General features: G+C 52.2%; 2 protein-coding genes across 6 annotated transcripts; both read left to right on the top strand.

Annotated features, from left to right (window-relative positions):
- Positions 1–72: 72 nt before the first annotated feature.
- LOC103067646 (anoctamin-7) lies at positions 73–15,797 on the top strand. Of its 4 annotated transcripts, none has more exons than XM_088136979.1 (23): positions 73–1,962; positions 2,755–2,857; positions 3,248–3,432; positions 3,707–3,814; positions 3,920–4,056; positions 4,411–4,468; positions 4,696–4,806; positions 5,199–5,364; positions 5,985–6,075; positions 6,705–6,801; positions 7,394–7,537; positions 8,309–8,446; positions 8,542–8,640; positions 9,149–9,251; positions 9,507–9,614; positions 10,489–10,543; positions 10,962–11,096; positions 11,238–11,374; positions 11,897–12,102; positions 12,310–12,452; positions 12,536–12,626; positions 13,426–13,560; positions 14,657–15,797. In XM_088136979.1, the coding sequence occupies exons 1-23, from the start codon at positions 1,834–1,836 to the stop codon at positions 14,681–14,683; spliced, it is 2,706 nt and encodes a 901-aa protein (XP_087993105.1). In that variant the 5' UTR covers positions 73–1,833; the 3' UTR covers positions 14,684–15,797. The 4 variants fall into 4 exon arrangements, with proteins under 4 accessions (XP_087993105.1, XP_087993104.1, XP_025029891.1 ...); XM_088136978.1 differs by having other exon boundaries at positions 13,426–13,588; XM_025174123.2 differs by having other exon boundaries at positions 9,507–9,618; positions 10,999–11,096.
- A 2,166-nt stretch (positions 15,798–17,963) lies between these two features.
- Positions 17,964–26,924, top strand: ARHGEF19 (Rho guanine nucleotide exchange factor 19). Of its 2 annotated transcripts, XM_088136969.1 has the most exons (10): positions 17,964–20,457; positions 20,922–21,452; positions 22,224–22,384; positions 22,519–22,671; positions 22,971–23,100; positions 23,750–23,824; positions 23,965–24,057; positions 24,846–25,006; positions 25,165–25,326; positions 25,857–26,924. In XM_088136969.1, the coding sequence occupies exons 2-10, from the start codon at positions 21,108–21,110 to the stop codon at positions 25,897–25,899; spliced, it is 1,323 nt and encodes a 440-aa protein (XP_087993095.1). In that variant the 5' UTR covers positions 17,964–20,457; positions 20,922–21,107; the 3' UTR covers positions 25,900–26,924. The 2 variants fall into 2 exon arrangements, with proteins under 2 accessions (XP_087993095.1, XP_087993094.1); XM_088136968.1 differs by having other exon boundaries at positions 17,964–21,452.
- The last annotated feature ends 567 nt before the right edge of the window (positions 26,925–27,491 follow it).

Genomic DNA, 27,491 nt, shown 5'->3' with positions numbered 1-27,491 from the left:
CGTGCCGGCATCCGAGCAGCTGCACTTGCCGCGCTCCTCGGTCACCGGCTTCTTCCCGGCCCGGGGCCAATGTTAAAAGGTGCGTCTCTCCGGGGCCGCCTTCCTCCAGGGTGGGTGCCCCACTCCCGGCCCGCCGCGCGTGAGCAGCGGTCAGCTCAGAGCGGCCTCACTGCACGTCGCCTCGCCCGCCGGAGCGAGCGCCGTCCACAGCCCCTGCTGCGCTGCCGCAAAGGACTGTCTTCTGCTCGGCTCAGCGTGCGCGTTCTCCCCAACCGTTGCCTAACACGGTGTTAGCGGCGTTAAGTTAGATTTATAGCATAACCTAGTCTAACAACTCTAGGTGGGGGGAAAAGTGGAATAAATTTGCAGGCGCCGGCACGTGAAAGTGTTGCTCCACAGTCCAGATACGAGGCCGCATCTGACATTCGGTAAGTGCCCGCAGGATATGGCAGCTCCGCTCTAGGGCCACGGAGATGGCGCCATGGGACATGGGACGCGTAGCGTCTGAGCAAAGCCAGCTGCTCTCAGCAGCACAACGAGTACTCTTCTCGGTGCAGCGATTTCGGTTGCTTTGCGAAGGCCAGCATTTCCTGCCAAAAGTCTGGCGGGCCCTGCCAGATGCGTGTCTTTGCAGTAGCGAGGGGGCACCCGGAGCCCCAAGACCTGGTAGGGGTTTCTTCCCTCCAAGTGCGAACGCTGCAGTGCCGCCAAAGCCGCCTCTGTTCCCGCTGACATTTTCGGTTTTCTTTGTTGTGATCTAAGCAGCTTCAAGCGAGTCTAACGCACCCGAAATGGATGCAGGCGGCTTCCTGGCCTCCCGCCTTAGCAATGAATTAACAGCAGACTTCCTTCCTGCACATTTTTCACCCAGCCAGTGTTAATATTTAATGGGCCGTTGCCCTGGAGAGGTACGCTTGGTGCCAACGTGAGAGCAATGCTGCTGGTTTTAGGCTGCAATAGGTCCCCCAGTATCAGTCCATCTTCCAATCCATCTCATGGGGACTTTGCACAGGCAAAGTCTCGACAGTGGTCCACAGAACAGTTGGATTCTGAGCGTCCTGTGATGTTACAGCTGAACAATGAACAGGGTCGCTGATGGGCGCTTTCGAGCATCCAGTGCTTCCTTGAACCTAAACTCCCCCCCTCTCCCCCCTCCACCAGTTGTAAAAGTCTACAGGGAGCCACGATCTGGCTGAAATGGTAAGAATCAGAAGCTTGGTTTTCAAGCCTCCCCTCGCCTTCATCGCCACACTAAACCACCGTCTTTGTGTCCAAGGATGAGGAAACCTGCGTACGCCCCTCTGCCCGCCAAGTAAGGAAGGGCCATCCCTCTCCCCTCCCTACAGAAACCGGCTGGCTGATGCCGTGCGCCTCCACTTCCGGCTTGCTGCTGCTCGCCCCCTCCTCCTCCTCCAGCCCTGCCTAGAGCTAGCCTGGGAAAGACACGCTGTGAAGCTGCTGCTGCTGCTGCTGCTGCTGCTGCTGCTGCTGCTGCTGCTGCTGCTGCTTTTCCTACCGCTGCAGCTCCAGCCGATTTCCATAGCTACGCAGGCGACCGCGCAGGGACCTGCCCTGAAAGGGAGACAGAGCGGCTGGGGGCTGCAGAGCCTCGTAGCTGCTCCCTTTCACCAGGCGGTACGGCTGTTCTCCGACAAGGCTGCTTCGCCCCCAGAGGATGCTGCACGGATACATCTGCGGACGGTTCCAGGACCAGCAATAAGCCTCTCGGACTCCAGAGCCTTCCCTCCACTGCTTGCGTGCCCCCTCCCAGCATGCCCAAGAGCTAATCTGGAGGAAGCAGGACCTTGAATTTTCCTTCCGCTGCCGAACACCATGATCCGCAAGAAAGCCTCTGGTTTGGGTCCTCCAGACGCCAATCTGCTTCTCAGCGCTGGAAAGGGCCCCCTGGGCCACTTCAACGATGTCAGTGCCATTCAAAATGGGGCCTCCGCCGGTAGCCTGGTAAGTACGCGGGTAGAGTGAATACTTTCTGAAGCAAGAAACTATGGGATTCAACTGTGTTTTGTCTTAAAAACCTCCTGTCTTGCACGGTTTGTGTTGCTCGTGGATGACTGTGGGATCTGGTTGTGATGGAGTAGCAAGGTGAAAATATTCTGTGTGCGCTTAGCGTGAAACTCTAGCATGCAAGCCCTCGGACCACGACCAACTGGAAGTTTCCCACAAGAGAACAGGAGAAAGATTCAAAGGCCCAGGGGCACCCGTGAAGTTCTATAACCTGACAGCGTGTTACTTGCCACCGTGCAAGTAAAAAAGAAATGAATTTAGATGGGAAGAGTTGTAGAGTTCCACCACGAAGAGAGCCAGATGTTTCCTTTGGCGCTGCCATAATTTCGGGCAGGGCCCTGAAATTATCTAGCTGTAGGTCTCCATCAATTGGATGATGTAGAGAAAAGAGAGAGCACGATGGCCGCGTCCTTGCCACGGCGATACGTTCTGCGATGCCAAAGCGCTCAGTGCTGTGTGTGGCACAACCTATCACCCCAAAACAGGAGTGCCTCTCTGATGCAGTACTGGGTTTCTAAGGCAGAAAAGGGAGACAGGACACACCGGATTTGTGGTCCGAGTAGGATGTGTTAAAATCTCTTAAAATACAGCCTTTAAATACACACACAACAGTGGTACTCTCCAATGTCTTTTCCAGCAGTCAATTTTTCAGAACCACAGCATCAGCTGGCCCCAGAGGCTTCCCAGGGCCCTTTTCTGTCTATTTTCACTTAAAACTCTTGTTGGCAGGATGTAGAAGGGGACGACACAATCTGCATTTATGGCAGAGACGGTTACGATTCTTCAAACAGCCCCAGAGGAAATTACTTCAGAGACGGGAAAACAAAGATTGGTGAGTGTGTCTTTTTCTACCCCATTTCTCGGCTTTCCCGCTGTCGTAAAATTATAAATCTGGAAGGGATCTCAGAGGCCACCTCAACCGAACCCTTGCTCACTGCAGGGTACGTGATATCCCATCAGTTAATGTAAACTTTTTACAAGCTGGTCCAGAGGGTTTGGTAACAGCAGAATCCTCGATGAAACAGGTGTCCTCCCCGGGAGCTCTTTTCCAGATGGCCAAGGTAAACGAAGCCAGAAAGTAGCTTCCAGCACAAGAGAGCGCGCTCGGGAGAATTCAGAACAGTCAAAACAAGGGAATTGCAACCCTTCTTTTCTAATGAGGTGGTACGTCATTAAAGCCTTTGGACCAAAGTTTCAAAATGCCCGTCTGGTTGGCTTGCAGACTTTATGCTGGTTTGGGAGGAGAAAGCCCACCCCGCAAAGAAGAGGCGAAGCAAACGGCCGCACCGCCAAGGTGATGCGACAGCAGGCAGAAGGGGTGGCTGGGAGCAAAGCTACGGGCGGCACGAGAGGTGGAAGCGGAAATTCCTCAGAAATCTGCGGAACGCGGGTCTCTTGATGGAGAAGGTGAGATTGGGGATGGCAAGTTCTGGCTTGGAAAGGCCACCACACGAGTAGCAATAGGGAGAGCTGCCATGCTGGCATCGGGGCCTCAGTTTGCATGAGCACAAACACACCCCGACCCTGACTTATCTTGGCACTAAAGTGGGACTGACCCATTCATATTCTGCAGACTGCTGAGGTCCACCCTCACCCCATTCAGAAAGTTGCTGGGTGGCCCTTGCTTGGGGGTGTCCCTGCCTCCCTCCTCCTCCTCCTGACCCGGTGGTTGCTTTTCCAGGAGGAGACTCTGAGCGAGCACAAGAGCATCCACTACCTGAAGCTGAGCGCCCCATGGGAGGTGCTGGTGTACTATGCCGAGGAGCTGTGCATGCGTGCGCCTCTCCAAGTAAGCCCCGGGCTTCCTTCCCTGCGCGTGTTGGGGCGCAGTGCAGCCGTTGCCTGCCCCTCTCTCCCGCCACAGGGGTCCCCTGAGCAGCGCTCTCCTTCCCAGGCTCACCCCAACCCAGACAGAAACAGTTCAGATGATCTGCTCCGGAAGCTGCGCATCCCCAACGTAATGGATCAGAGGGTACCCAACAAGCCCGTGGACTACTACACTTGTGCCTTCCGCAAGTCCAAGCTCGACAAGTGAGTGATGGCAGGGAACGGTGGCTGGGGCAAGGGCGCCCATGTTCCTCCGACGGAGGATCCTGCCCGCCCGCCCTGTCACCCAGGCTGGGAGCAAGGGCTCCAGCTGCACGTTAGCCGCCACAGCAGCGAACGCAGAGAGCGTCCCTGTGCCCACGCACTTTCACAGATGCTATCTTCTTGTACGTTTTATCGTTATGGGAGGAGGTGAGGATCGCCGGACAGATTCCGCAGGGTTAGGCGGAGATGACACCTGCGCACCGCAAAGCCGACCCGTCTCTCCCGGGTCCCTTTCAGCTTTGAGGAGCGCTTTAGGCCGGTTTTCCGGTTTGAATCTGTTGCTCTCTTTTCCAGGTTCCTGGGCAGCGATTTGCACGACTCGTACTTCACCCACACGCAAAGGCATCGCATCGTAAGCTCTCTTAGGGGAAAACGCCCAGCCCAGTTCCAGGGTGCAGGGCAGATACGGGAGGACACTGTCCTCGCAGCCCTCTGTTCCTCCGCTGTTTTGAGTTGGCTCACTTTCTTGGGGATGACCGAAACCTGCCACAGCCATCCCGCTTTTCTTTTTTTCTGTCAGCAGTTCTTGTTCTGGTTCTCTGTATCCTGGTGCATGACCTAAATAAATACCACCTGCAGGTGTATGAAATCTTGGCACGGACTATTTACGGAAAACGGAAGCACGCGGAAATAGGCATCGACCGGCTGTTGAACGAAGGAGTATATTCTGCAGCTTTCCCACTGCACGAGGTAAGCGTGTCAAGGAGGGTTCCCCACAGGGAGCGGCGACGCAGGGAGGTTGCACGCAGACGGGCTGGCCCCACGCCTGCCTAGAAACCCTGCCTTTTGAATCCCACTGTGGCCCTTGGTCATGACTTCTTGGCGGCGAAGGGCTCTCTCGCATTCTTACCGTCCACAAAGCAAAATGAGCATCGCAAAGCAGTCCTGTTTAAAACCCCTTTACCTGTAATAGCCCCTAAATTCTGTGTTCTCTTTTTCAGAAATGAATTGCTCTGTATCCTCCCTCTTAACAGAGTTCTGATTTCTGGGGGGGGATTGTTCTCCCCTGCCCTGCCCTGCCCTGACTCCTTCCCTTTCAGAGGATGAACTTGACTACCCAACCCCACAACCTCTTTCTCTAGGGCCCCTATGAGCTACCCGAGTACGAGGTGCTGAGCGAAGAGCTGAACCCCCGGCAGATCCTGTATCGTTTTTGGGCCCAGTGGAACCGTTGGTACAAGTATCAGCCCCTCGACCACATCCGGGAGTACTTTGGAGAGAAGGTGGCCATCTACTTCGCCTGGCTGGGTGAGACGCATCTACAGTGGGGCCTTGCTTCCCTCTCCCTGCATATCCCCCTCCCCTTCCAGAGCTTAAAACTGCTCAGGTTTTGAGCAAACGCCTAGAAAGCTTCCATTTAAAACCACAGAATACGTTGGCTACGTTACACAAGACCCTTAGCAAGGTCAGTGAAAGACGAAGCAGACGCATTTGCACAACTCACATTTGATTAACACATTATAAGTTTTAACCTTAAATAATTAGTTTTGCCCTTGCTTAGTGGCTCAAAGTATTGTGCAATCTCAGCTCATAGATAGATCATGCTTCTACTGTGAGAAACCTGAAATGGGTTAATGCAAAAGCAAATTAAAAATATAGGCAAATCCAATTATTTTGGAAGTGGCAAGCCGTGACCTTTGCATAAGCTCACGGGCTCAAGTGTGTGAGCCCTGGCCTGAACGAAGCCTTACATGTGTTAAGTGATTTCAATCTCTGAAATTATTTAGCATTCTCTGAGCTAGGGCCATCCATGAAGATTCCGAAACTGCTCTGCTTTGGAAATCACGTTCGTGGGATGGACTGGCAAACCCTCTAGATGGGGAAGAGGTTAGGGTGGTCCCTTCTGACCCTGACTCTCTTCTTTGCAGGCTTCTACACAGCCTGGCTGATCCCAGCTGCAGCTGTTGGGAGTTTTGTATTCCTGGCAGGCCTCTTCACCCTAGATACGAACATGCCGGCGTGAGTGCGGAAGAACGTTGGGCACTGGGGTGGGGGGGAGGACAGGACATAGCAGCCTGTGGAAATCCAGGAGTAACAGCTTTCTCCTGCCACACGCCTACATCCTTTTCAAGCGTGAGAACTTATTTAGTGAATTTATACAGCACCTTTCTGTCCATACAACACTGACAACAGGGGTTGACGAAGCTCTTCCTAGCAGGGAAATAGGGTCCATGCCTCAAGCCTGCCCTCGCGCACGGCCAAAGCCCTTTCATGCCCCACTGTATCTGCTGGCCACTGGGTGGGAGCAGGATGGTGTGCTGAAAGGATCCTGGCCCAATGAAAAAGTTCTTCCTACATTATTTAAGTGACGTACCTCTATCTACTGTCATGCAAGCCAAGATTGCCAAATGTAGCCTCCAGGTTTAAGGGCAGACTATCTCTGAATACCAGGGCATAAATATGTGCTGCCGGTGGTCCTCCTGGAGGGATCTCACTGAGAGCAGAATCCGGAACTAGACAGGCCCCCTCAGTGGGGGTTGTAAGAATCTAGCACTCCTATTAAGCAGGGCACTGGGAAGCAGAATCCCCACGCGCAAGGGCTGTTTCCTCCAAACCCGGTAACCCTTGTCTTTTTCCACCCTTTCCAGGCAAGAGATCTGCAACAGTGGGGGGCAATTCCTCATGTGCCCCCTTTGTGATACTTGCGGCAACTGGAACATCTCTGAGATCTGCCCCATGGCAAAGGCGAGGCGGCTTCCCACAGCTTCCTGGGTGGTGCTTAATTGGAGAGTGCTGGAGGGGGAACAGGGGTTGCCATGTCCTCTCACAAATTAGCCACCTCCTTACGGAGAGGTAGGGAGAAGAGCTTAGATCCACCGGCTCCCAAGACGGGCATACGGAAGTCATTTTCAGTCTCCGGTGCAGGTGCAGTCGGCTCCTGGACACCTCAGTTCCTCCATGTGTAAAATGGGAACAACTGTCCAACTATATTAGCAGCATTTTTTTTTTTTATGTGTTCACTCCTCATTCATTCATTTAGTATTCCGAAGGACAACAGCTCTATTTTGGGGGACCTGAGTTCACTGGAACAAGAGGGTAAACCAGTTCTAATATCCAAATTCCTGGGCTCAGAATTCATTCGTTCTAACTGTATGACTTTTGAATGAGATCCCTTTTGGTGAATCCTGGGTTGTAGTTAAAAGCAGGATAGATCCCCCAAGGACAAATTTGCTCTTCCCTCGGGAATGGAAAAGATGGGAGGTTACCAGCTCTGCGCTTGCAAGTCCTCCGGCCCGGGAGAATTTTTCCAAAGTATGTTGTTTTTCTGTGTCCTCAGGTTGGGTACCTTTTTGACCATCCCGGGACAGTTTTCTTCAGCATCTTCATGTCCTTCTGGGCGGTCACTTTCCTGGAGTACTGGAAGCGGAAAAACGCCACCCTGGCTCACCACTGGGACTGCGTGGACTTCCAAGAGGAGGAGGCAAGGGCTCTCTTTCCACCCATTTCCCACTGCCCCACCCGCCACTAAGCGTCAAGCAAGCTGGCGGGGGGCGTAACCCCTTCCCCCTGCTGCGCGAGGAAGCCTGCTCGGTCCAGGTTCTGCAGACACCAATGGAAACCAATTGGTGCCAGCAAGCCGAACACACACAAGCCAGTCATTAGCGTTAGGAAAGCTCCCATGAAGTCTCACGTTCTGTCTTCTGATGGCCAGCAGGCGTTCCCAGAGGCGCTTACAAAAGAGTGTAAGAGATTGACTCAGCCAGTGAAGCTGTAATTCTGCTCAACTAAACGTTGCCTTGCTGAAAGGCATCGAATTCAGCCACTGCTAACTCAAGTAAAACAGCACAATACAGGGAAGGATACCCATCGTAAATCAACCCGTAATAATACCAGGTGGAGGTCATCGTCCTAATTTAACTGGAAGTAACTCCTACTGAGAGCGTAGGGATTAAGGCACCAGGCTAGAAGCCGGGGGACCGTGAGTTTAGTCCCACCTTGGGCCAGTCACTCTCTCGCAGCCCTGGGAAGAAGGCAAGGGCAAACCACGTCCGAAAACCTGCCGAGGAAACCGCAGAGACCTGTCCAGGCGCTCGCCAGGAGTCAAAGCTGACTCGAAGGCACGAAAAACAAAGCAAAGCAAAAAAACCCTCCTGTTGAGCTCAACGAGGTGATTCCCTGTTTAGGAGCGCATCCCAACCCTGATTTTTCTTCCCTTCCCTTTCCTCTCCCGCTCTCTTTCCCGCGCTCCCAGGAACGCCCTCGCCCAGAGTTTGCTGCTATGGCCCCTTGCCTGGAACAGAACCCCGTCACAGGGGTGAAGGAGCCCCATTTCCCTGAGCAGGACCGGCTGTCACGAATCCTGACCGGATCCATGGCTATCGTCATCATGGTGAGGGACCGAGCGAGGGCGGGGAGAGGAGACGGAGACTCCCGGCCCAGGCTGACGCTCCCTTCGTGTCCTGGTTCCTCCTCTTCCTCCAATAGCTCTGTGTTGTGATGATCTTTCTGGTGTCAGTGATCATGTACCGTGGGATTGTAAGCACCGCGATGTACCACACCGGGAACAGAGTTTTGATGACCCAGGTGAGAGATGCGCCGTTGGTTGTGCCTGGATTCTGCCCTCGGTAAGAGACCTACGAAAGCTTCCTTTGGTCCTCCCCAGAGATATTCCACATCCTTCCCCTGAATTTAGGATTTCACAGAAAACAGAAACAAGGGCAGTTCCTCTAGCCTTTGTACTTGTGCAGAAAGAGTAAGTGAAGGCAGAACTTGGTTTTCTACTACTCAGTAAAGGCCAGGAGGTAGCAACAGCAGTGCTACGAAGACAGGCCTTCACCTGCCTTCCAACCTGGTTGGTGGCCATGGTAATCTGAAATTACTTTCTGTGTAAACACGATCTTGAAAGCACTTGGGCTCTTTGTGCTTTAACCTTCAGCCGTTCCATTTATGCATCTTTATACCTATGCGCTCTCGAGAATTTCAAGCTGTGGTGGAAATTAAACTTTAGGGAAGCTCAAAGGACTTGAGGAAGAGGAGAGCTGTTGAGGGGAGGGGCTGGTACAGTTCAGCCGCTTCTTCCTGTTCCCTACAGGCAGGTAACATTGCAAACATCAGCAGTTCCATGGTGAACCTGGTGCTGATCCTGCTCATGAGCCAAGTATATACCTCCCTGGCTGAGAAGCTTACGCGATGGGGTGAGTAGAAGACTTTAGTCGTTCCTGCTCTTTGATGAATCGGCCACAGGTGGTCAATTAGCCCAGGAGGCTTCACTTTTAGGAAACTCAAAACCCTCTCTGACATCATCTGGGACAATTGTGAAAAAAACACTGGCTGCTGGCTACCGTGCTTCCTTTTTGCTGGAAAAGTAGCATATCAGAACTCTTGCCCCGACCATTTGCATCCTCTACTGACCTGACTGTCCTCATTTAACTCTCTGCTTCCCCTCCTAGAAATGCACCGGACTCAAACGCAGCACGAGGATGCCTTCACCTTCAAAGTGTTCATTTTCCAGTTTGTGAACTTCTATTCATCTCCCTTCTACGTGGCTTTCTTCAAAGGCAGGTATGGGACGCAGTGACAAGGTTTCCGTTCAGAGGTGGGGCGGAAGGAGACTCCTAGGAGGGTGTCCTTGCACCATCTGGCCCTTCTCACAAACGCTCTTGGTTACAAGTCTATTGAGATGTCAGGCCAGAGTCGAGGAGCCTCTGAGTTGACCAGGGGCTTACTCAGGTGCAACATGTGCCCGGGCTTTTCAGCCTACGTTCTTAGGATCTGCCTCCTGAAGTCTTCCTCCAACCTTACTAGCCTAATCTGAATCTTTCACTGTTGAAAATCTTTTAAGATCTGTGGCTGTCCAGAATTAGGTTAATGACCCAAACACACAGTTATGGGCAAGAATTGGGGTTTCCTATCCTTAAAGCAGGGGACGCGGTGGCGCAGGGGCTTAATGACGCTGAAAGTTGCCGGCCAGAAATGGTCGACGCTTCAGCGGTTCGAGTCCAGCCTTCGCGTTAGCAGGGTGAGCTCCTGTTTCCTCCCCAGTTCCTGTCAACCCAACAGTTCGAAAACTCACGTGAGTAGATAAATGGGGACTCTCACTCTGGTGGGAGGAAAAATGCTGGCGGCGCCTTGCAAAAAGGAGTCGGGAGCAGTTGCCGGTAAGCGCGAAAAACCGCGCGCGCCCAAAAAGGGCGCGAAGCAACGGAAACCCCGCCTCCTGCGCTCGCCAGCTGGGCTCTGCCCTAGGAAGGAGGCTCTGGCAAACCACTTCTGAAACAATTGCCTTGAAAACTGCAAGGACTCGTCCAAGCAGTCACTGCAGAGTCGGTAACGACTGAGTGCAGATTAAAAAAAAAAAAAATCCTTAAAGCTGGACCTGCCCAACCGAAGGTGGCATTCGATCCTTTTCAACGCCTTCCTTTGTCCCAGCAGGTTTGTGGGCTACCCTGGTCAGTACGGAAAGCTCCTGGGCACGAGGAACGAAGATGTAAGTACAGGAGCGGATCCCTCAACTGTGTGCACGCAGGCATTTCTGTTTTCCTTTTTCTGGGCACTGGCCAACCACTTCTCAAAGAATTGGGGAGAGCCTTTATTTCACATCACACACACACATTTTGTTTTGCTGCACTGTCACTTGTGAGCAAATGGGTTCAGTCAGTTACTGAGGTATTTCAAAGAAAGTTTTGCCTTACCCATTTAAGCAAGGTCACCTAGAATAAATATGGGACTGCGAGCGGCAATTTTCTTTTTATGGTTACTATTAATTTACCTGAAATAATTCTTTGTAATAGCACAAAACGACATTTTGTAAACCAGTGCCTAGATTTTCCTAGGCCACCTTGAGGCTCTAGTAACGGCTGTTCTCGGTGTACCAAAAGTACAGAGATGACTTACAAACGCCGCAGGTGCACCCGCACCCTCTCTCTCTCTCTCACCCTGCAGTGCGGTCCTGGTGGGTGTCTAATTGAACTGGCCCAGCAGCTGTTCATCATCATGGTTGGGAAGCAGATTGTCAGCAACGTCCAGGAGTTTTTTGTCCCGTGAGTTGCCTTCTGTGGCTAACAGCGGAGGGGGGGGGGGTGATTTGGTCAAAGGAATGCCCATCATTCTCTAGCATTTCTCTCCAAGATAGCAGTGCAGTCCTCTCCCCCAAGGACAGCCAGACGTTTCTTCTCCTCCAGGAAGCTGAAAGCTTGGCAGCAGAAAAGGAAGCTGGCCAAGGTACGAGGTGCCCAGATCTGCCAGGAGTCCAAACGGTGGGAGGAAGATTATGAACTGATTGAATGTGAAGGTCTCTTTGAGGAATACCTGGAGATGGGTAAGAAGACCATTCTTGGACAGCATTCAACTACTTTGGAACATATATGAGCAAAGGTAGCTTGGGGTCTAGATTCATACCATCCCTGCTGACTGGCAGCCACCTGGTCCACTAAGACGTTGAGATCCTTTTCACGAGTTGCTTTCCAAAGATCAGGAGGTACACTAATTAAATTGTGGGCAGCAGATCTTGTCCATCTTTCCAACCTCCAAAAGATAACATTTCAGCAAAGTGAGTCAAAATTATATTGGATGTTCCACTTTCAACAGACTTCAGATGTTTAGGATAACTGAATTTCCCCAGTTCTCCTCTATCTTGTCTCTCTGAAAGTTAGGTCATCCAGAAAGCTTTGATCTTCCACAAGAATGAAACGCAGAAGCAAGATGAGGAAGAGCCACCCAAAGAAACAGACTCCCACCATCGTTTCAGTCTAACAGACACAAGCTTTGCTCTTCCGGTCACTGTGAGGAGTATTTAGGGTTCTGTAAATGCTAACACTGAAAGTGGTATGTTCTTTCTTAGTGCTCCAGTTTGGTTTCATCACCATTTTTGTGGCTGCTTTTCCACTGGCCCCTCTCTTCGCCCTGCTCAACAACTGGGTAGAGATCCGTCTGGATGCCCAGAAATTTGTCTGCGAGTACCGCCGACCGGTGGCTGAGCGTGCCCAGGACATCAGCGTCTGGTTCTTCATCCTCGAGGTCCTGGCACAAATATCTGTTATTGTCAATGTGAGTCTCAAAGAAGCAGCAGAGATCCTCAAGCTGTTCCCAATAGTCACAGATTGGCGGCTCTCAAGATCCCCTCACTGGGGGAACCGTGGGGGATCATTTAACTAGTTTGCCCGTTCTCTTGGGCCAAAAGTGATACAACAGAAAACCCCGCATCCCAGTCCCAGTCATTCCTGATTGTTTCAACTATGATCTATTTGCCCATAGGCCTTTCTCATTGCCTTCACATCTGACTTCCTGCCACGCCTCCTGTACCAATACGAATACGACAGCCACCTCCACGGCTACGTGAACTTCACCCTGGCTTACTCCCCACCCAGTTACGTCCACAACAACCATACCATGTGCAGGTGAGCAGAGATTCTCTGAGCCAATAACCATGGTTAAGTCTCACCCTCCCCAACTATGCTGATCTGCCATGGCTTATCAACAGGTACAAAGCCTTCCGAGATGCAAATGGGAACTACACCCTCTTTTATTGGAAACTTCTGGCCGTTCGTCTGGGCTTCATCATCGCCTTTGAGGTGAGATTCACACATTTTTATGGAAGAGCTGGAATAGAGCATCGCTATGTGGGACTAAGCAGCTCTCCTCTATCGGGAGCAAGCAAAGCACCCATGAAGTCAAACAAAAGCATATATTCAAAAAAGTTAATCCTCCAGTAACGTTCATAGTTTATTCCACTTATAGTATCTGATATTCCAAGGACAGCATCAGTGTATCCTTTGGCACAAACTTTCTGCCCATTTAAAAAATCGTGGATTGAATATAATTATCTGGTTTACCTAGGTTTAATTGCCATTTGTTTACTTAGTTGACTGGGAATTTTCATTATTATGCCAAATGTAACATCTGAATTTTCTCAGTGTAAAATCAGGGTTTGGCAAAAATTCTCTGCCCATGTTAGTTTTTTTCAAAGAACCTTCTGTAACTGAAAATTACGATTTACCAGGATTTATTCAGTTGAATAATCTCTTAGAAGTGTCTACTTTTTATCGAGACATACATGAAATTTGTTTAACTTCAGCTGCGTTTTCCAAGTTCGAAAAGACATTTTTCATCTGTCATTTTTTATTATCTGTTTTTCATGAAAGAACAGAATTCCCAAGATTTCTGTACTCTGAAGCTGATTTATGAATACAAGAGCCCCTGATGCTTGGCTTTAAGGCAACCCTTTTCTTTCAGTCAAAATCTCATTTCCAGAACAGAAAGAATGACGTTGACTTACCTCGCCAGATGGTCGTAAGGCTGACGGTATCTCAGAAGACCTCAGACGCTCAGAACGGGTAAAGGCTCTCTCCTCTTCTTCCTCCTCTTTCCCAGCACGTGGTCTTCTTCTGCTTGCGACTTATTGACTGGCTGGTTCCAGACGTCCCTGAATCCCTGGAAGTAAAGATCAAACGTGAGCGTTACCTAGCCAAGCAGGCACTGGCCGACAACCAGGATGTGCTGCTGACGGTGAGTCACGACTCTTCTCCCACACCAGGTCAGTCCATGACAGGAGCACAAAGCGAGTGTGTGTGTGTTTGGGTGTGTGTGTTTGGGTGTGTTTGGGTGTGTGTGTTGCTGTTGGTGCCAAATATCCAGCAGCAAGAGGAGGGTTCAAAAAGGGGACAGGGGCAGAATCTTCCACCAGAACCAGCTGCTTTGGCCACACAGCTCAACGCCAGGCCGGCACATTGGTTCACCTTAATCCTTCCTGCCACTTCAGCCACCTCGTTTTGGAAAATCAACAAGGCATGAAAAACAGTGGCTATGCATTACGCCGTGGCAAGATCGGACTTCTAGCTGAGAAACTCTGGGAGATTTAGTCCCCTATTTCTAACGCTGGGGTAATTCTCAAGTGTTCTCCCGCACAAGTGTCTTCACTGCAGAATCTGTGCCTCTCTCTTCACACCTAGCTGGGGGTTCAGCTACTGTAACTGTGGTGTGATCCCCATCTATCTTGTGTTGTGGTGCAGTGTGTAGTGTTATGCCTGTACCATCTGTGCTTCTCTACGGCAACACGATCAGATGGAAGTCTCATGGTAAGTGGGTCTCATTCCTCTCAGTCACAAGGGTGTCTCAGATCCGCTCTAGAAATGGATACAGGTATGTGGGGCTCTTTACTCAGAAGGTATTTAATACGGAAGCGTCACCCAAGTAGGAAGAAGGAGGCATGTCTTTCTCTCCTCTGACCCTTTCATCCATGTAGTCCTCAAGATGTCTAAATAACAGAAAATAAAGGACGTTAAGAGGCAAAGCCACAGAGAGCTCAATTTGGGAGCTTCACAAGCTCTTCCAAGAGCTGTCTTTCTCCTTTCAGATCTGACCTGGCAGCAGTACACTCTATCTATTGGATTAAATAAACGACACTCCACTTAATACCCAGCTAAAATTGCTGGTTTCGTTATAGCTGCTCTTTCAATCCCTTGCTCCAGGCCTCCTTGCACATTCTGTGCTGCAGCTCTCTGCATTATTCTCCAGATCTTGAACAAAAACCGGAGCAAAATGTTGCCCTGTTATTCTGAACGTTCTATTCTGTTTTATTTCTATCTCTTCTCTTTTTGTACAGCAAGCAGCCTTTTATCCAGCAGTATGATTTAGCAATACTGGTGAGGTCAAAAGCATGGGCATCAGTGCATCCCCCTCAATTTCTGACCACGTGAAGCAGCGTGAAGAACGCCAGCGAAGAGCAGAGGAAAACCCTCTCCTGCACCGGTCTTTTGGAGACCCAGAAAGCAGATGGACCACAGACGCTGAGTTTGGAGGTTACAACTGGCTTTGCTTCTGCGTCACCGTGACATGCTCACTCCTGCCTCGCTTGTCTCGCCCTCCTTCTCCCTCTTGCCGTCTAAAGAAGCCCACGGAGACCGTGACGTACCCTTCCCGGCCTTTTTCCTGTGACTGCGTCCTGCTGGAGTCCTTCTTTTCTCAACTGTGGCACCGCTGGGGCCGAGGCCGAGGGCTGAGGGCTGCTAGCTTGCTAGCTCTAGAGACCGGTTCTGCTGGCAAACGCAGCTCCGCTTCCTCTGAGGCCCCCGGGAGGCTTTGCTTCTGTTGGCAGTGGCTTCTTCTGGGCCACGCAGAGTTTAACCTGAGTCTACATCTAACTCCCTCCCATTGATATCTAGGCTAGCTTGGAGGGCAGGGAAATACTCAAAGAGCAAGTACCCCAAAATGAAATTTCAATCAAACCAGCAGATATCATTGCGGAAGGCGATGGATAAGGAATTGTGGGTGCCGAGGAGAAATCCTGCCCTTGATGGGTTGGCCAGCTTCTCTGTGATTGCCTACAGTTCCTGTTCTGTTCATCCTCCACCACCGTCACCATCGGGGAATGTGTTCCACTTCGGGATCACAAACAAGGAGTTACGTGGATAGCCTTCACAAGCTAACATTTCGTACTATTATCATATGGCGGGATTCAAATTTGAAAATCCAAGTCTGCGCACATGCAATCTCCAAAAAACCTTAGGAGCCCTAGGCAGTCAAAAGCAGTGGGAAGAAGGCTGTGGATTGTGGGAGAGGTGGTGCTTCCGTCCCTTCCCTTGTTTCACAGCTCTCGCTGACGGTTTGGGGAATGAAATCCAACACGCTTAGCACTGTCACAGTTCACTACAAATCCCATCCTATGCCTTTCTGACACGTCTGTTATTCAGAGTTGCAACTCTACAGCTTGTATCATCAGGGGATTTAATAAAATCTGGAATGATCTGGATGTCTTGTTTCCATGAGTGGCAAGGGGCCGGGGGGAGCCAGCAGTCCTTCCTCTGGGAAAGGCAGTTGCCACCAGCAGCGCTCTGCTGGGAATTATGGAACCATAGGCGACAAACACACAGAGCACAAAGTTGGAAGGCCCTGCAGGGAGAAGGGAAACTCTAGCGTGGGCAGTTTTCTAAACCACTTGTGGTGTACTCAAGCATTTGCTGGTGCACTTATATGATGAAAGGGTATTTGATTTCCCCGTGTTGGTAATTTCCATCTGGGAGAGAAGTCGATAGAAGGCAAATCAAAAGACAAGATTCAGTCTAAAGGGCATAAAAAACACACGGCTGGCTGGCTGGCTGGCTGGCTTTCTTAAGCGAACAAAAGACTTGGCTGGGTCACTTCCAGGACGCCCCTTACGTCTTAACAGAAGTGCAAACAACAGTGTCCCTGGGCATGTGCTGAGTCACTTCAACCTTGCTATGTGGTCACCCTGCAGTTTAAGCCAAAGCAGACTCCCAGCCTCCAGCCATGCTCCCCCCCTCCCCTCAAGCAGCCAGCCCCAAAGGAAGATACGCCCCACTCCAGCTGCGGCAGAAAGAAGACGGGGATGGCGGGCCGGGGAGGGGGCAGCTCATACGGGGCTGCGTGGATCTTGCCACACGCTGGGATCGGGAAGGCTCCCGCGGGAGGCATCGAAACTATTCCAACGAGAGGGAAGGGGGCAGCCCCTCTCCCTCCCTTTTGGGACAGCTTGCACAAATCCCTGACCCGGAACTAGATGACCTGGGGGGGGCTCCCTCAATGTGGAAGCGAAGCGATGAACTACGTCAACAAGTAGTTGCGGCCGAGTTGGGCTACAAAGGAAGGAAAGAAGTGAAGCCCCCTTTCCCAGCCTCTGCCCCCCAACCCAATACAAGGGGCAGAGACAGCCCCCCTTCCCTGCCCGTCCCAGCATCAGGTCAGCCGCAGGGCACCCGACCTCGCCTGGCATGGGGACGGGAGGCTTTGTGTCTTGCCGGATACTTTCTTCTCCCCTAAGCGTCCTTCCTTCATCATCTGTTTTCCAGTATCCAGAGCTCCACAGTATTTTACTCTCCTGCCCATGTATGCCAGTGAGCAACACTGGGCTTCTCTCCCACGTTGGAAGTGAATCAAAACTCCCAGGACTCTCTCCCCTGCCACTAATTACTAAATGAGGTACGCTGCTTTGCTTTCTTTTTAATGGAACCTGTCCTTTAAAAAATCCTTGGGGGAGACCACCATGATTTGTGATAGCCAAGGCTACAGCTGCCAACTTTTTGTCCCAGTTCTGCTCCTTATTCAACAGCCACCAACTAGGCAGAAAAATCCAGCTCTCGGGAAACTTAACAGCTTCCGTGGCTGGATCTCGGGGTGACTGGGAGCGTTGAAAGTGAACAAGAAGCTCTGCGGGTAAATCGCCCTGGGCTTTGCAAGGAACGGGGGCCCTTAGGCTAGCATAAGCCTAAGGGCCCTTCGCTGGGTCCAGGGGAGAAATGGCAGCGGGACAAGCAAGCTCACGGGATGCCCCAAATGACTGAGCACGCCCATGCCCCTCCAAGACCACCCGACATTCCCATGCCAGCCAGGAGACGGCCTTTCTCACGGAGAGGGTGCAGAAAGGCTCACGCGGCTTGCCATTTTTCCCACAAGGAAGGAAAAATAACTTTGACTGGGGTCTCCACCCTGCGTTCTTCCAGAGAAAGAGATTTCGGCCTCATCTGGTTTCCACCTGAGGATCCAGGTGTCCTTGTCTGTGTGGGAGGTCTCCGGTGCCTCCTGGAGATCTTCCAACCCACCAAGCCTGAGCGGGTTAGTCAACCTGTTAATCTGAACCGTACCGCCTCATGCTGCAGGTGAGGCCCGCAGGAATCCGCTGTATTCGCTGGGGGTAAAGTTCCCCACAGATAGAAAATGAGCACTTCATGGGGAAGAGCAGGTGGCAAGAGGATCAGAAGTAATCCAAGGTACAACAGACAAACTGCTAATAGCTAGGGACCCGATTCAGCCCGTCGCCAGCGGCTCCTGGGAGATAACAAAAGGAAATCGACTGATTCTGTCCTAAGAACACAATCCTGGCTGCTGGTTCGGTGTTGCTTTCCTTCCTTAGCAGGAATAACTAATGCTTTTAACATCCCTGCTGACAGGTCTTCCTTGCCAATGGACCGGCTGAGAAAGGAAGGAGCGTGAAGGGCATCGCCGCCGGTTCCGATAACGATCCACCCTCAGCCCAGGGACCAGCGAAGTGCTAGACGTGCAGCCCTCGTGGCTGAGAGGGCAGCGTGAAGAGCAGGTGGAGACGAAGAGGAAGGGAAGGAGGCAACTCAGAGGAATCCTCAGACTGGTTTTAAAGCAGGGGCTACTTCTGAATGCGTGCATGCCGGGTACTATCCGTTCCAGACCTGAACACCTGGGTCGGAGGCAAAAGGTGGCCCTGCCTCGTTTCTCCTCCACTCTCAGCTTCCCCACTGCCGTGGGGCACTTCAGGAATTCTCCCCCTGACCGAGAACCCAAGCGCTCCCCAGGAGCAGCGTCTCGTCAAAGCTGCCAGAGGCCGAGGGCCTCAGGGAAAGGTCAGTGGTTTGGCCTTTGGCTTCAAAATCTGCACGCTTTCTTTGGAAGCACGGTGACGGTAGGAGGCACGGGAAACGCTCACCGAGCTGGGGGAAAGAAGTTTAGAGTGGGCTGCGTTCAGTTCCGTGTCACGTGGAGCTGCTGGGAACAGAGGATCTACCCCAGTCTCCAGATCTGGAGCCTTTCACCAATGCTGCCAGCAAGGGCTAGACTTACAAAACGGGCAAGGTGGCCAGACTGATTTCTCCCAAGAGAGCTGCCAAAAATCTGTTCTGCCAAGAAAGCTATTTCATCACCGAGAAAGCGCCGTTACAGAACCTTTAGAAAGGCATCTGAAGGTACAAAAACAACAACGAAGACGCAGGCATCCCTGAAATACGTGCGAAGTGCACGACCCTCCCCAGAGAGGAACCACAGCAGCTGCTGCAAGCAGGTGTTGGAAGGCAAAATCAGACAACATCCTGAGGACAACATCCTGTGAAGACAGAGGAATACTCTGCACGTGCTCAGAGAGAGAGACTCTGTTTTTCACGAACTCCAGGGTGACTACGGGTGTTGAAGAGGTGAGGTCTCAGTTCTGGTCATGTGCCCAATCTCCCTAGATTTGAGAATGACCTGGAGGCGTGTCTGGAGGAGGACATCTTCCACCTGGATGCGTGGGACACCGTCCTCCTGCACTGGACGACTTTCCACCGTATCTGGGTCCCGTCTGTCACCAACTAGGCTTGCCAAGGTCAGACCCCCAGCGGCCACTGCACACAGACCAGTTTCCGTCCTCTTTGTCTGGAACTCCTCAGGCCTTTTTTCCAGGGAGGTGAGTCCAGCGCAAGAGACTTTTCTCCAGGTAGATCTGGTTGCTCTCTTAGCCGCCCAGAAAGGAGAACCCCAAATTCCCAGGTGCCCCTGCCAGGCTGGAGGAAGATGCCGTATTCCAGCGTCTCCCCTTCACTTTGTTCCTCATCCCGCCTCTCTGAAAGGCCGCGCGGCTCAAGATGCTGGTACAGCTACAGGGGCGTTATCTTGGGGGGACAGCACTACCTTGTTCGACACAGCAGAGCCACCGAGATGTCCCACGGGAAGCCTCCATCCCGAACTGCTGTCAGTCTGCCCTGCTTGGAGGAAAACCGCTCTGACCTTCCTCCCACAAGGCCTGCAGGAGTGGATAATTATAGAGTGGATGATTCTGTGAAACGGTCATTCAAGAAGGGAGTTTCACTAAAAGGTACTAAACCAAAGAGGAAAGGAAAGTTAGAAAGAGATAGGTGGAGGTGTGTGTGGAAAAAACACTCTGCATCTACTCTGATGATCTCTTTCCCTGCTACCTTCAAATACTTTGGCATGGCAGCCTTCACAAACGCAACGTTCAGCTACAATTTTCCTGTGCTGCCAGTCCCCGAGAGGGTGAGTTTCTAAACCCTGTTTTTCCAATCGAGTGACATAAAAGCTAACGAGGGCAACTTTAAAGTTCGATGAGCTTTGAACTGAAGCAACCCTCTTCCCAAGAGAGGCCGGTGTGAGGTTTCCAGCCCACTCTAGACTGGCGAAGTCTGGCCAGAAAAAAACACTGCTGCGAACTCTGCAACAGCCTCGCCCCTACGTGACATCTGGCTTCTGGAAACATGGCTACAACCAAAACGTCGTAGTATCGCCACCACCGCCACCGCTACTAGAGAGGAGAGAAAGGCCTTTTCCCCGCGGAGCAGCTGCGCAGAGAGGCCCCAGAGCAGCGAATACAGTGGCAGGAGGAGAAACCCTTGGAGGGTTTTGTGTTTTGACAACCAAGTCCTTGCTGGGAGAATCCTTCTAAGGCTTATTCTTCCCGACAGGCGCTGAGGTGCATCCAGGTGGCTTCAACCCCCCTCTTTTCTCAGTGTCATCGTCCAACCGTGTCGACATGGAGGAGCCCCCACGGGAACCGCCATCCTCTGCGACCCCCCAGCTGCCAAACCTGTCAGGCACCCGAGAGCCTGCAACGGGATCGCAGGCAACGGCGCCCACGAAGCCGGCCTCTTGCGCTCCCTGCGAGCGCCTGCCCGAGGCCGGGCCAGACCCACAACCGCACCCAGACAGCAGGTATTTTCGTCTGCCTACTTCGCCGGGGCCGGGGGGGCAAAGCTGTATGGAAGATGCCTCCGCTCTTCTGGGTAACCGTCCTCAAGCACTGCCATCTAACAGTCCTCATTGTCCCCTTGTTGCTTGGGAAAATGCTGGCTCCAGAGTGGTTGTTTTAACGATGCTTTGCTATATTACAATTTTAGCAGTGTTCATGCTATCAGCAAGACTTCAAATCAAGCTTTCCCTAGAAAAATCTTTTCAACCATACTGCTGTCCCTATGTCAGCAATAATCCATCCGTGTATCACTTGAGATCTTCGCTCAAGGAAGGGGAAAATAAAGCCCCACTGGGGTAGGGTTCGCATCTTGTCCAAAGAGAATTGAAGCGTATTCTGCGTATCTGAGCTCTACCGATGGAAAAGAGAGAAGGCAACTAGGACTGGCACAGCCAACTTCGCCCAAACCTTTCTTCGTTGCTTCTAGAGTATTCTGGAGAGCCTTTGGAAAAGGGAAGAAGGAAGCCGGCCATCAGCCCAGAGAATCAAAATACGTCCAGACCCGTATGTAAATTAATGCTTGCCATGGGGCTGTCTCTGGGGTAGAAGGAAGGACCCTAGCTCCGAGCAACGTCCATCCGTGTGGGGTGGTTCCTGAGGACTCTGTGACAAGATGCACACCCCTGAGAACTACGGCAGGGGCCCAGTGCATTTTGGGGTCCTGGACCGAGGGTCTCCCTCCCTCCCTCCCTTCTGCTTTTCCCGGCCAGAGCCCCTCTATCAAAATTACTGGACCAAGCGGCAGAAGGCGCCAGAACAGAAGCCCCCGGCCCAGGCCCTCCAGGCGGATGCCGGCCTCTCCGCCGCCGCGCTGCTCTCCTCCTCCCTCCTCCTGAGGACGGCCTCGCAACACCACCCCCCGCGGGACTACAGCTTCTCCTTCTGGCAGGAGATGCCAGAGGTGAAAAGCCGAGGACTGCTGCACGGCCTCACCGCCCAGCAGCGCCGCTTGCAGGAGGTACCTGAAAGAACTGCCGGGCGGGCGGGGGGGGGGGGAAGAGAGGGGACGGCACGAGCTGTCCTCGCCGCTGCCGTGCCTTGGTTCAGACGGAGCAGGAGGCAACGTCTAGCAGGCTGGGCCAAGCGTGGCAGCCGCGCACTGGGCACGAGCCATAACGGAACGCTTCTGGATAAGAAAGCGGAGAAGAAATATTGTTTAATTAATTACTCAAAATATCTGGCCACAGCTTGTTGTACTTCATGGCAATCCTACGAAGGGAGTAATTGCTGTGGCTTCCTTTTGGACAGAGTCTCGGAATTAGCAACTCTGAGGACGCAAACTGATTTTAAACCACCAAGGAGGGAGATATGCATGTCCAACAGGTTAGCTTAACTAGTTAACCGTGCCAAAAGAAATAAAGACTTTTCGGCATTGCATTATCCTCCAGGAAATCATTTTGGCTAGGGACTGCGACCTAGAACGTTTCTGCTTAGCTTACTAGAGAAAAAGCCAAAAGAAACTTTCCTCAAGAAGCTTAAAACGTTCCAAGCAACCTTAATCTGTGCCGTCTAGCCTTTCACACTTCAGTGCAGCTCAGCGCAAAAGGGAGAGGTGTTTCTGAAATGCTGGAGATCAAGGCCCCGGTCGTGGTGCTCCCGTCCCCACAGCCTTGATTTGGAGGGCTCAGCAGGGGCTCAACCCTACTGCCGATTCCCGATTCCAGCAAGATCCATTTCCGCAGGGCTTGAACCCGCTCCTAACAGCCCGTCTGCCTTTGTCTCGCGGCAGGCCATGTTCGAGGTGGTCACTTCGGAGGCGTCCTACCTGCGCAGCCTCCTGGTGGCCGTCTCCCACTTCCAGCTCTCTCCCGGGCTACGCGGGGCTCTCACGGGGGCCGAATTACGGCAGCTCTTTTCCAATCTGTCGCAGGTCAAGGATGTCAGCGAGAGGTAGGGTGGCCTCTGCTCTCCTCGCTCTTTCCGAGGCTCTTAACCGGCCTCTCTACTCAGAGAGACTCCTGAGCAGAACCGGCCGGCAGAGCATCGCCGGGCTCCGAGCTGCACCTTTTCTCTCCCCGCGGCAGGTTTTTGCTGCAGCTGGAGGAGCACCTGGACCAGGACGTCTTCCTGCCAGGCCTCGGGGAAGTGGTGCTGAGGCACTGCCCTGCTTTTCGCCGTGTTTACGTTCCTTACGTCACCAACCAGATACACCAGGAGCGGCTCATGCAACAGCTGATGTGAGGAGCAGGTGGGGTGGAGACTGGCCGCCACGGGGACCTGACAGTGGGGGGTGACAGGCTGCAACCGTGGGTGGTGGCTTGCTGCTCTAGGTGGAGCACCCCCTTGGCCACGTTCCACTTTTGGAGGCTGGACGGTGGGCACGCTGGACGGTGGGCTGGACGGAGGCTTGACCTGATTCAACAGAGCTAGCCTCGCGTCCTGCACGCGGCCAAGCTCAGATCACTTCGGTGTCTGCATTAGCACTTGGAGTGCCTCCAGAGCCTCATCCTTTCCTTCGTTCCCTCCACCGAGCCAGGAAGAGGCCCGGCCGCTTCCTCCGGGTCCTGTGCAAACTGGAGGAGCAGCCCGTCTGCCAGAGGCAGCCCTTGAAATCCTTCCTGGTGCTACCCTTCCAGAGGATCACTCGGCTCAAAATCTTACTGCAGGTGGGGCGGCCGCTTCTTCATCAGATTTGCAAAGCCGCCTGGCCCGTTACAGCTGTTTATTTCCCTTTCGGTTTTAAGGTGAAGAAACCTTTGAGTTGGGCTCAGCTGCTGCCGTCTGCACGGATACAACCGTGCAGGGTTTGGGCCACAGTGCAGAAGGGGTTTACCGCTGCCTTCTTCCGGGCACAGCCTGCGGCCTGCTAGTTTTCCGTCCAAGTGGGAACCAGGCTTGGCCCTGCTTAGTTTCCGAGCCAAGACAAGGCTATCCGGGTCACCCCAAAAGAAGACCCAGCGGCTGATCTGGTGCCTAGAGAAGAGCAGCACGACCTGGAAAATGCCACGAAAGCCTCCGCCTCGTCCGCTTGGCCCTGCGTAGCGGGAGTTGGCTGTACTGGCTTGGTGGGGCTGACGGGGTTCTCTGTACATGTTGCACGGGGCTGGACGATCACCCAGACCGAGTGCCCGACTCCTTCGGGGAGAAGCAGCCCTGGCTGCGGCTTAACCTGGCTCTCCCGAAGTGAGGAGGGGGGATGTTCAGCCCCAGGGGCTTTTCTTGCCTAGGAGAAGTGGGGGAAGGGAATCGGGGGTCTTCCTCCACTCGTTACTGTTTGACACTCCTGTGCTTCTTCCCCCCCGCCCCCCATGTCAGAACATCCTGAAATGGACCGGACCCGATTCTGAGCTGGCAAAATCAGTTGGCTTGGCCCATAAGGCTGTGGGGGAGGTAAGCGCTCACGGACGAAAGACGAGTGGCGAGATCCTTCCGTGTTTGCCCTCTCTAGCTTCTTTTTCCAGTTTTCTTCCCTGATTGGGATTGTGAGGCGACTCAGCCTGCACCCACAAAGCTAGTGCTGTCCTTTTCAGATTGTGTCCCAGTGCAACGAGAACCTCCGGCTCATGAAACAGAAAGAGGAACTGGTGATGCTGGAAAAACGGATGGACTTCTCCAAGGTCAAAGTGAGTCGAGCTTCCCTACATGTCAAGAGTTATCATGTATGCAGTACAGTCATCACCACACATATAATGACAGATATAAATACTGGGGGAGGGGTGGGATGGGGGGGACTAGACAACTTAATATACAGTACGAGATGATCAGAAGCTACCGTACCTGCATTTTCACAGCAGTCGAGCAGAAGAGAAAATTCTTTTTTTTGTTATACTAAGTGCCTGACTAGCAGGATGGTGGACTAGAAAATGACCCATCCTGGTCTGATCCAGAACAGTTGCGTTTCTGCTATATTCTGTTTTCATCTTTCTACTCACCTACATATCAATGCCTGTTTCTCTGCCAACAGGGCAACGGGGCTGCCAGTCTTTGTAACATGGAGAGAACAAAGTGTATTGAATTTTCATCCATCATTCTTTCAGTGCCAGAGTCAAATAGCTGGCAAAATATTTGCAATCTAAAACGGTTCTCAATTTTACTTCAAAGGAAAATTATGATGGAAATACTAAGATCCACTCTCTTACCAATGGTCTGTTTTGCTTTGTTTTTTGAAGGGGGAAACGTACGCTTATTTGGAGGGAGAGCTGACGCATAAGCCCAAAGTCCCGCTCAGTCCGTAGCAGCACCTTCCTCCACTCCTTTTAGTCCCATCAGGCCCCACCTGCTCAACGAAGCCAGGATCAGATTCTCTGTCCCACGGCCTGCTTAGAGCTAGGAACAGAAGTCCTGAGAGCTGTCACCTTGTGCTCTAGTATTTTCCTTAACGAAGCTAAACGTGGATCCCTTCTTTCTCCAGGCCCTTCCTCTATTCAGCCAGGGCCGCTGGCTGGTTCAGGAAGGAGAGTTCTTGCAGGTCCTGGTCCAGGAAGCAGGGCTCAGCTACCGGCCCCACCTGAGCATGAAGCCCATCCACCTGCACCTCTTCAATGACTTACTGCTGCTCTCTCACCACAAGGAGTAAGTGCCCCCCTCCAAAAAAGGTGCTTTCTAGGCGACAGAAACTCACCTAGGCAATTTAGTAATCAGAATTCCAAGAAAATCTGTCCGTTAGGTGAAGGAAATCTTATAATATTGCCACAAATGTTAAAATATCTCCCTCTTTCTCTCCCTTCCAGAGATGGACGCTTCTTAGTGAAGGACTACGCCTGGACCTGTCATATTAAAGCTGAGCTTTTCAGAGCAAAATCCTTGGGGCTCCCAGAATGGAGTTTCTACCTCTGCATTTCCCAGAATTACAGAGATGAAAGCAGAGAGCTGATCCTCAAGGCAGACACCGAGTGAGTGACCTGGAGCTAGATAGCTATCTTCCTCCCAAGTAAATGAGAGATATTTATAATTTAAGATACATTTGATAACCAGAGGACTCTAGACCACCGGGCAGGACACGACTCCCCCTTATTAATCTGGATGTAGTCACTCTAGAGCAACTTACAAAACAGTGTCACAAGTGGCGGGAGCGCCTAGCCAGCCCTGGATGGTCTCAAAAGAGCTGAGCAGGTCAGACCTGGTTTGGGCTGGACATGAAACCAGCAGGAAATCCCAGTGGTATAGACTGCAGAGAAGCAAAAGCAAAACAGACCGACGGCAATCCATTTCCTTGTTGTTGCCGAGCCACACCCCGATGGCTCCACTTGCTTGCCGGAAGTCAGGACGATCCCTTTCGCAGCTGGAAGGGCTGTGCTCCTCTTCCCTCGCTGCAGAGGCAGTGAATCGCCCTCTTCCCACTCCCGCTTGCTAGTGGAGCAAAGCAGGCCAGCCCTCGTCACCGTGGAACTAACCTTGGGCTGTTTTTTCATTTTTCCCCCAGGGCCCAGAGACAGGACTGGATCTCACGGCTCGCAAGCCACTGACTTCCTAAAAACCTCGATACAGGAATTCTCAGGAGACTCGATCAGGATCTCTCTCCAAGGGGCCTTATTGTTTCTGATGGCCAAACTAGATGTCTTGCATTAGAACCACAGGGGGAAGGCTTCAGAGCGTGGAAATGGGGTAACCGTGGGTCAACGAGGCTTCTGCCTTGACTGCCTCTTCGAGAGAGGGGGGCGCACCTCAGGTATTTCCACAACCTTTAAACGAGGGGTGAGCAGCCGGGTCTCTGTTTCATCCCATTCTGCAAACGAGTGTCCCTGCCCCAGAATCAGGCTGTTTTCCAGTTCGATTCAGGGACGCCGGTGCCACTGCAGAAGATGACCACGCCAGGCAAAAGCATGCCGCTTCTTCACCCTCCTCTTGGCAGACGCCCGGAAAGCGTGCTCTCGGGGTTGGGCTCAGACGCTCTTTCGTATCCTGGTGGATGGGACGACTGGAGACTGCAGAGAGGGCCGTGCTTTCCCCCTTTAAACAAAGGCCCCTCTAAGAGAAGTCTTGCGTTACTCGTTACCTGGCCAGGAGAGACTGCAGCATCTTCCCCTGTCTGTCACAGTCTCGCCAACTTCTCACAGACGGGCCAGATATCCAACAGGACCGACGCTGCAGGCCTCACCAAGTGTCCCTTTCTGCTGTTTCCCCCCCCCCCCTTGGAGTATCTCATTCTTCTTTCTTTGGCTACAATAAAAGCTTTGGGGTGTGAGGGTGACGTTGTGTGCAACTGAACACTGGTTCTCAAACGCTCCCTTTACTTGCACCTTCTTTTCCCTTCTCTGCTTGAGCACTCTACCTGGGGGGCGGGGGGTGTCCTTTTAAACATTTTTACTACCCCTGCAGAGAACAAACGGAGAAGGGGCCTCAGAGTCATAAAGCCGGAATGACGACGAGAGAATCCTGCCCCATGGAGATGCAGTTATGCTCAGGGTGGACCACACGGGACCGTTCTAACCGGACCAATGCGTTTTGGCCTCGGTATTCCCCCGCTGCTGCTCACTTAAGCATTAAATGTTGAAGGCTCTGCTAAAGTTGCTTATTTGTAAAGTTCTATTTATTTCATGAGTTAGTAGCATGACTTTCATACGCTTGGCCGCCTAGACACGGAAGATGAGATTTTTAAAAATATCCCACTAACAAAAGAGCAACAAATTGGAGCCACATCTCCATTTTGGAGGGGGATGTTGTATTCTAACCATTCTAAAACACCCTGGCCAGCGTACTTAAGTCCTCCTGCCAATTTTCAAGAAGCACCTTCTTTTTCTAAAAACGATAAAGCAGTATCTCCCATTCAGTAGATACTGACAAATCCAAAAGGCTAGCGTCTGCAAGAGAAGGAAGTGATGCTTAGACGACGAAACTTTCCGATTTCACAGAACGTATCGCAGTAACTCCAAAGCTTCGTGCCTTTCTTATGCGGAGCGGCTGTCCAAGGCAACTTAAAAGACAGCTATAGACTCTAATCTGCCATGCTGCAAAAGGCCAATTTCCAACAGCGGAATTAACTTGAACCATAATTCTGTTTTCCAGCACAGAATTTCCCATGCTTTTCCTGATCACTAGGAGGCAGCAACCTGCTATT

Source organism: Python bivittatus, unplaced genomic scaffold, assembly GCF_059951505.1.
Source record: "Python bivittatus isolate LINGU-HERP-01145 unplaced genomic scaffold, Pbiv_v1 ctg000090_np1212, whole genome shotgun sequence".
In the NCBI taxonomy this organism is placed as follows: domain Eukaryota; kingdom Metazoa; phylum Chordata; class Lepidosauria; order Squamata; family Pythonidae; genus Python; species Python bivittatus.
The sequence above is the reverse complement of the archived record's forward strand: the minus strand, read 5'-3'. Positions and strand labels throughout refer to the sequence as shown.

Excerpts from the sequence above, each read along its gene's own strand:
- LOC103067646 (XM_088136978.1), top strand. The coding sequence starts at position 1,834 with ATGATCCGCAAGAAAGCCTCTGGTTTGGGTCCTCCAGACGCCAATCTG. Across the intron at positions 7,538-8,308 it reads TGGACTTCCAAGAGGAGGAG|GAACGCCCTCGCCCAGAGTT; the intron begins GCAAGGGCTCTC and ends CCGCGCTCCCAG. Across the intron at positions 13,589-14,656 it reads CGACTCTTCTCCCACACCAG|CAAGCAGCCTTTTATCCAGC; the intron begins GTCAGTCCATGA and ends CTTTTTGTACAG.
- ARHGEF19 (XM_088136969.1), top strand. The coding sequence starts at position 21,108 with ATGCACACCCCTGAGAACTACGGCAGGGGCCCAGTGCATTTTGGGGTC. Across the intron at positions 23,825-23,964 it reads CCCATAAGGCTGTGGGGGAG|ATTGTGTCCCAGTGCAACGA; the intron begins GTAAGCGCTCAC and ends TGTCCTTTTCAG. Across the intron at positions 25,327-25,856 it reads ATCCTCAAGGCAGACACCGA|GGCCCAGAGACAGGACTGGA; the intron begins GTGAGTGACCTG and ends TTTTTCCCCCAG.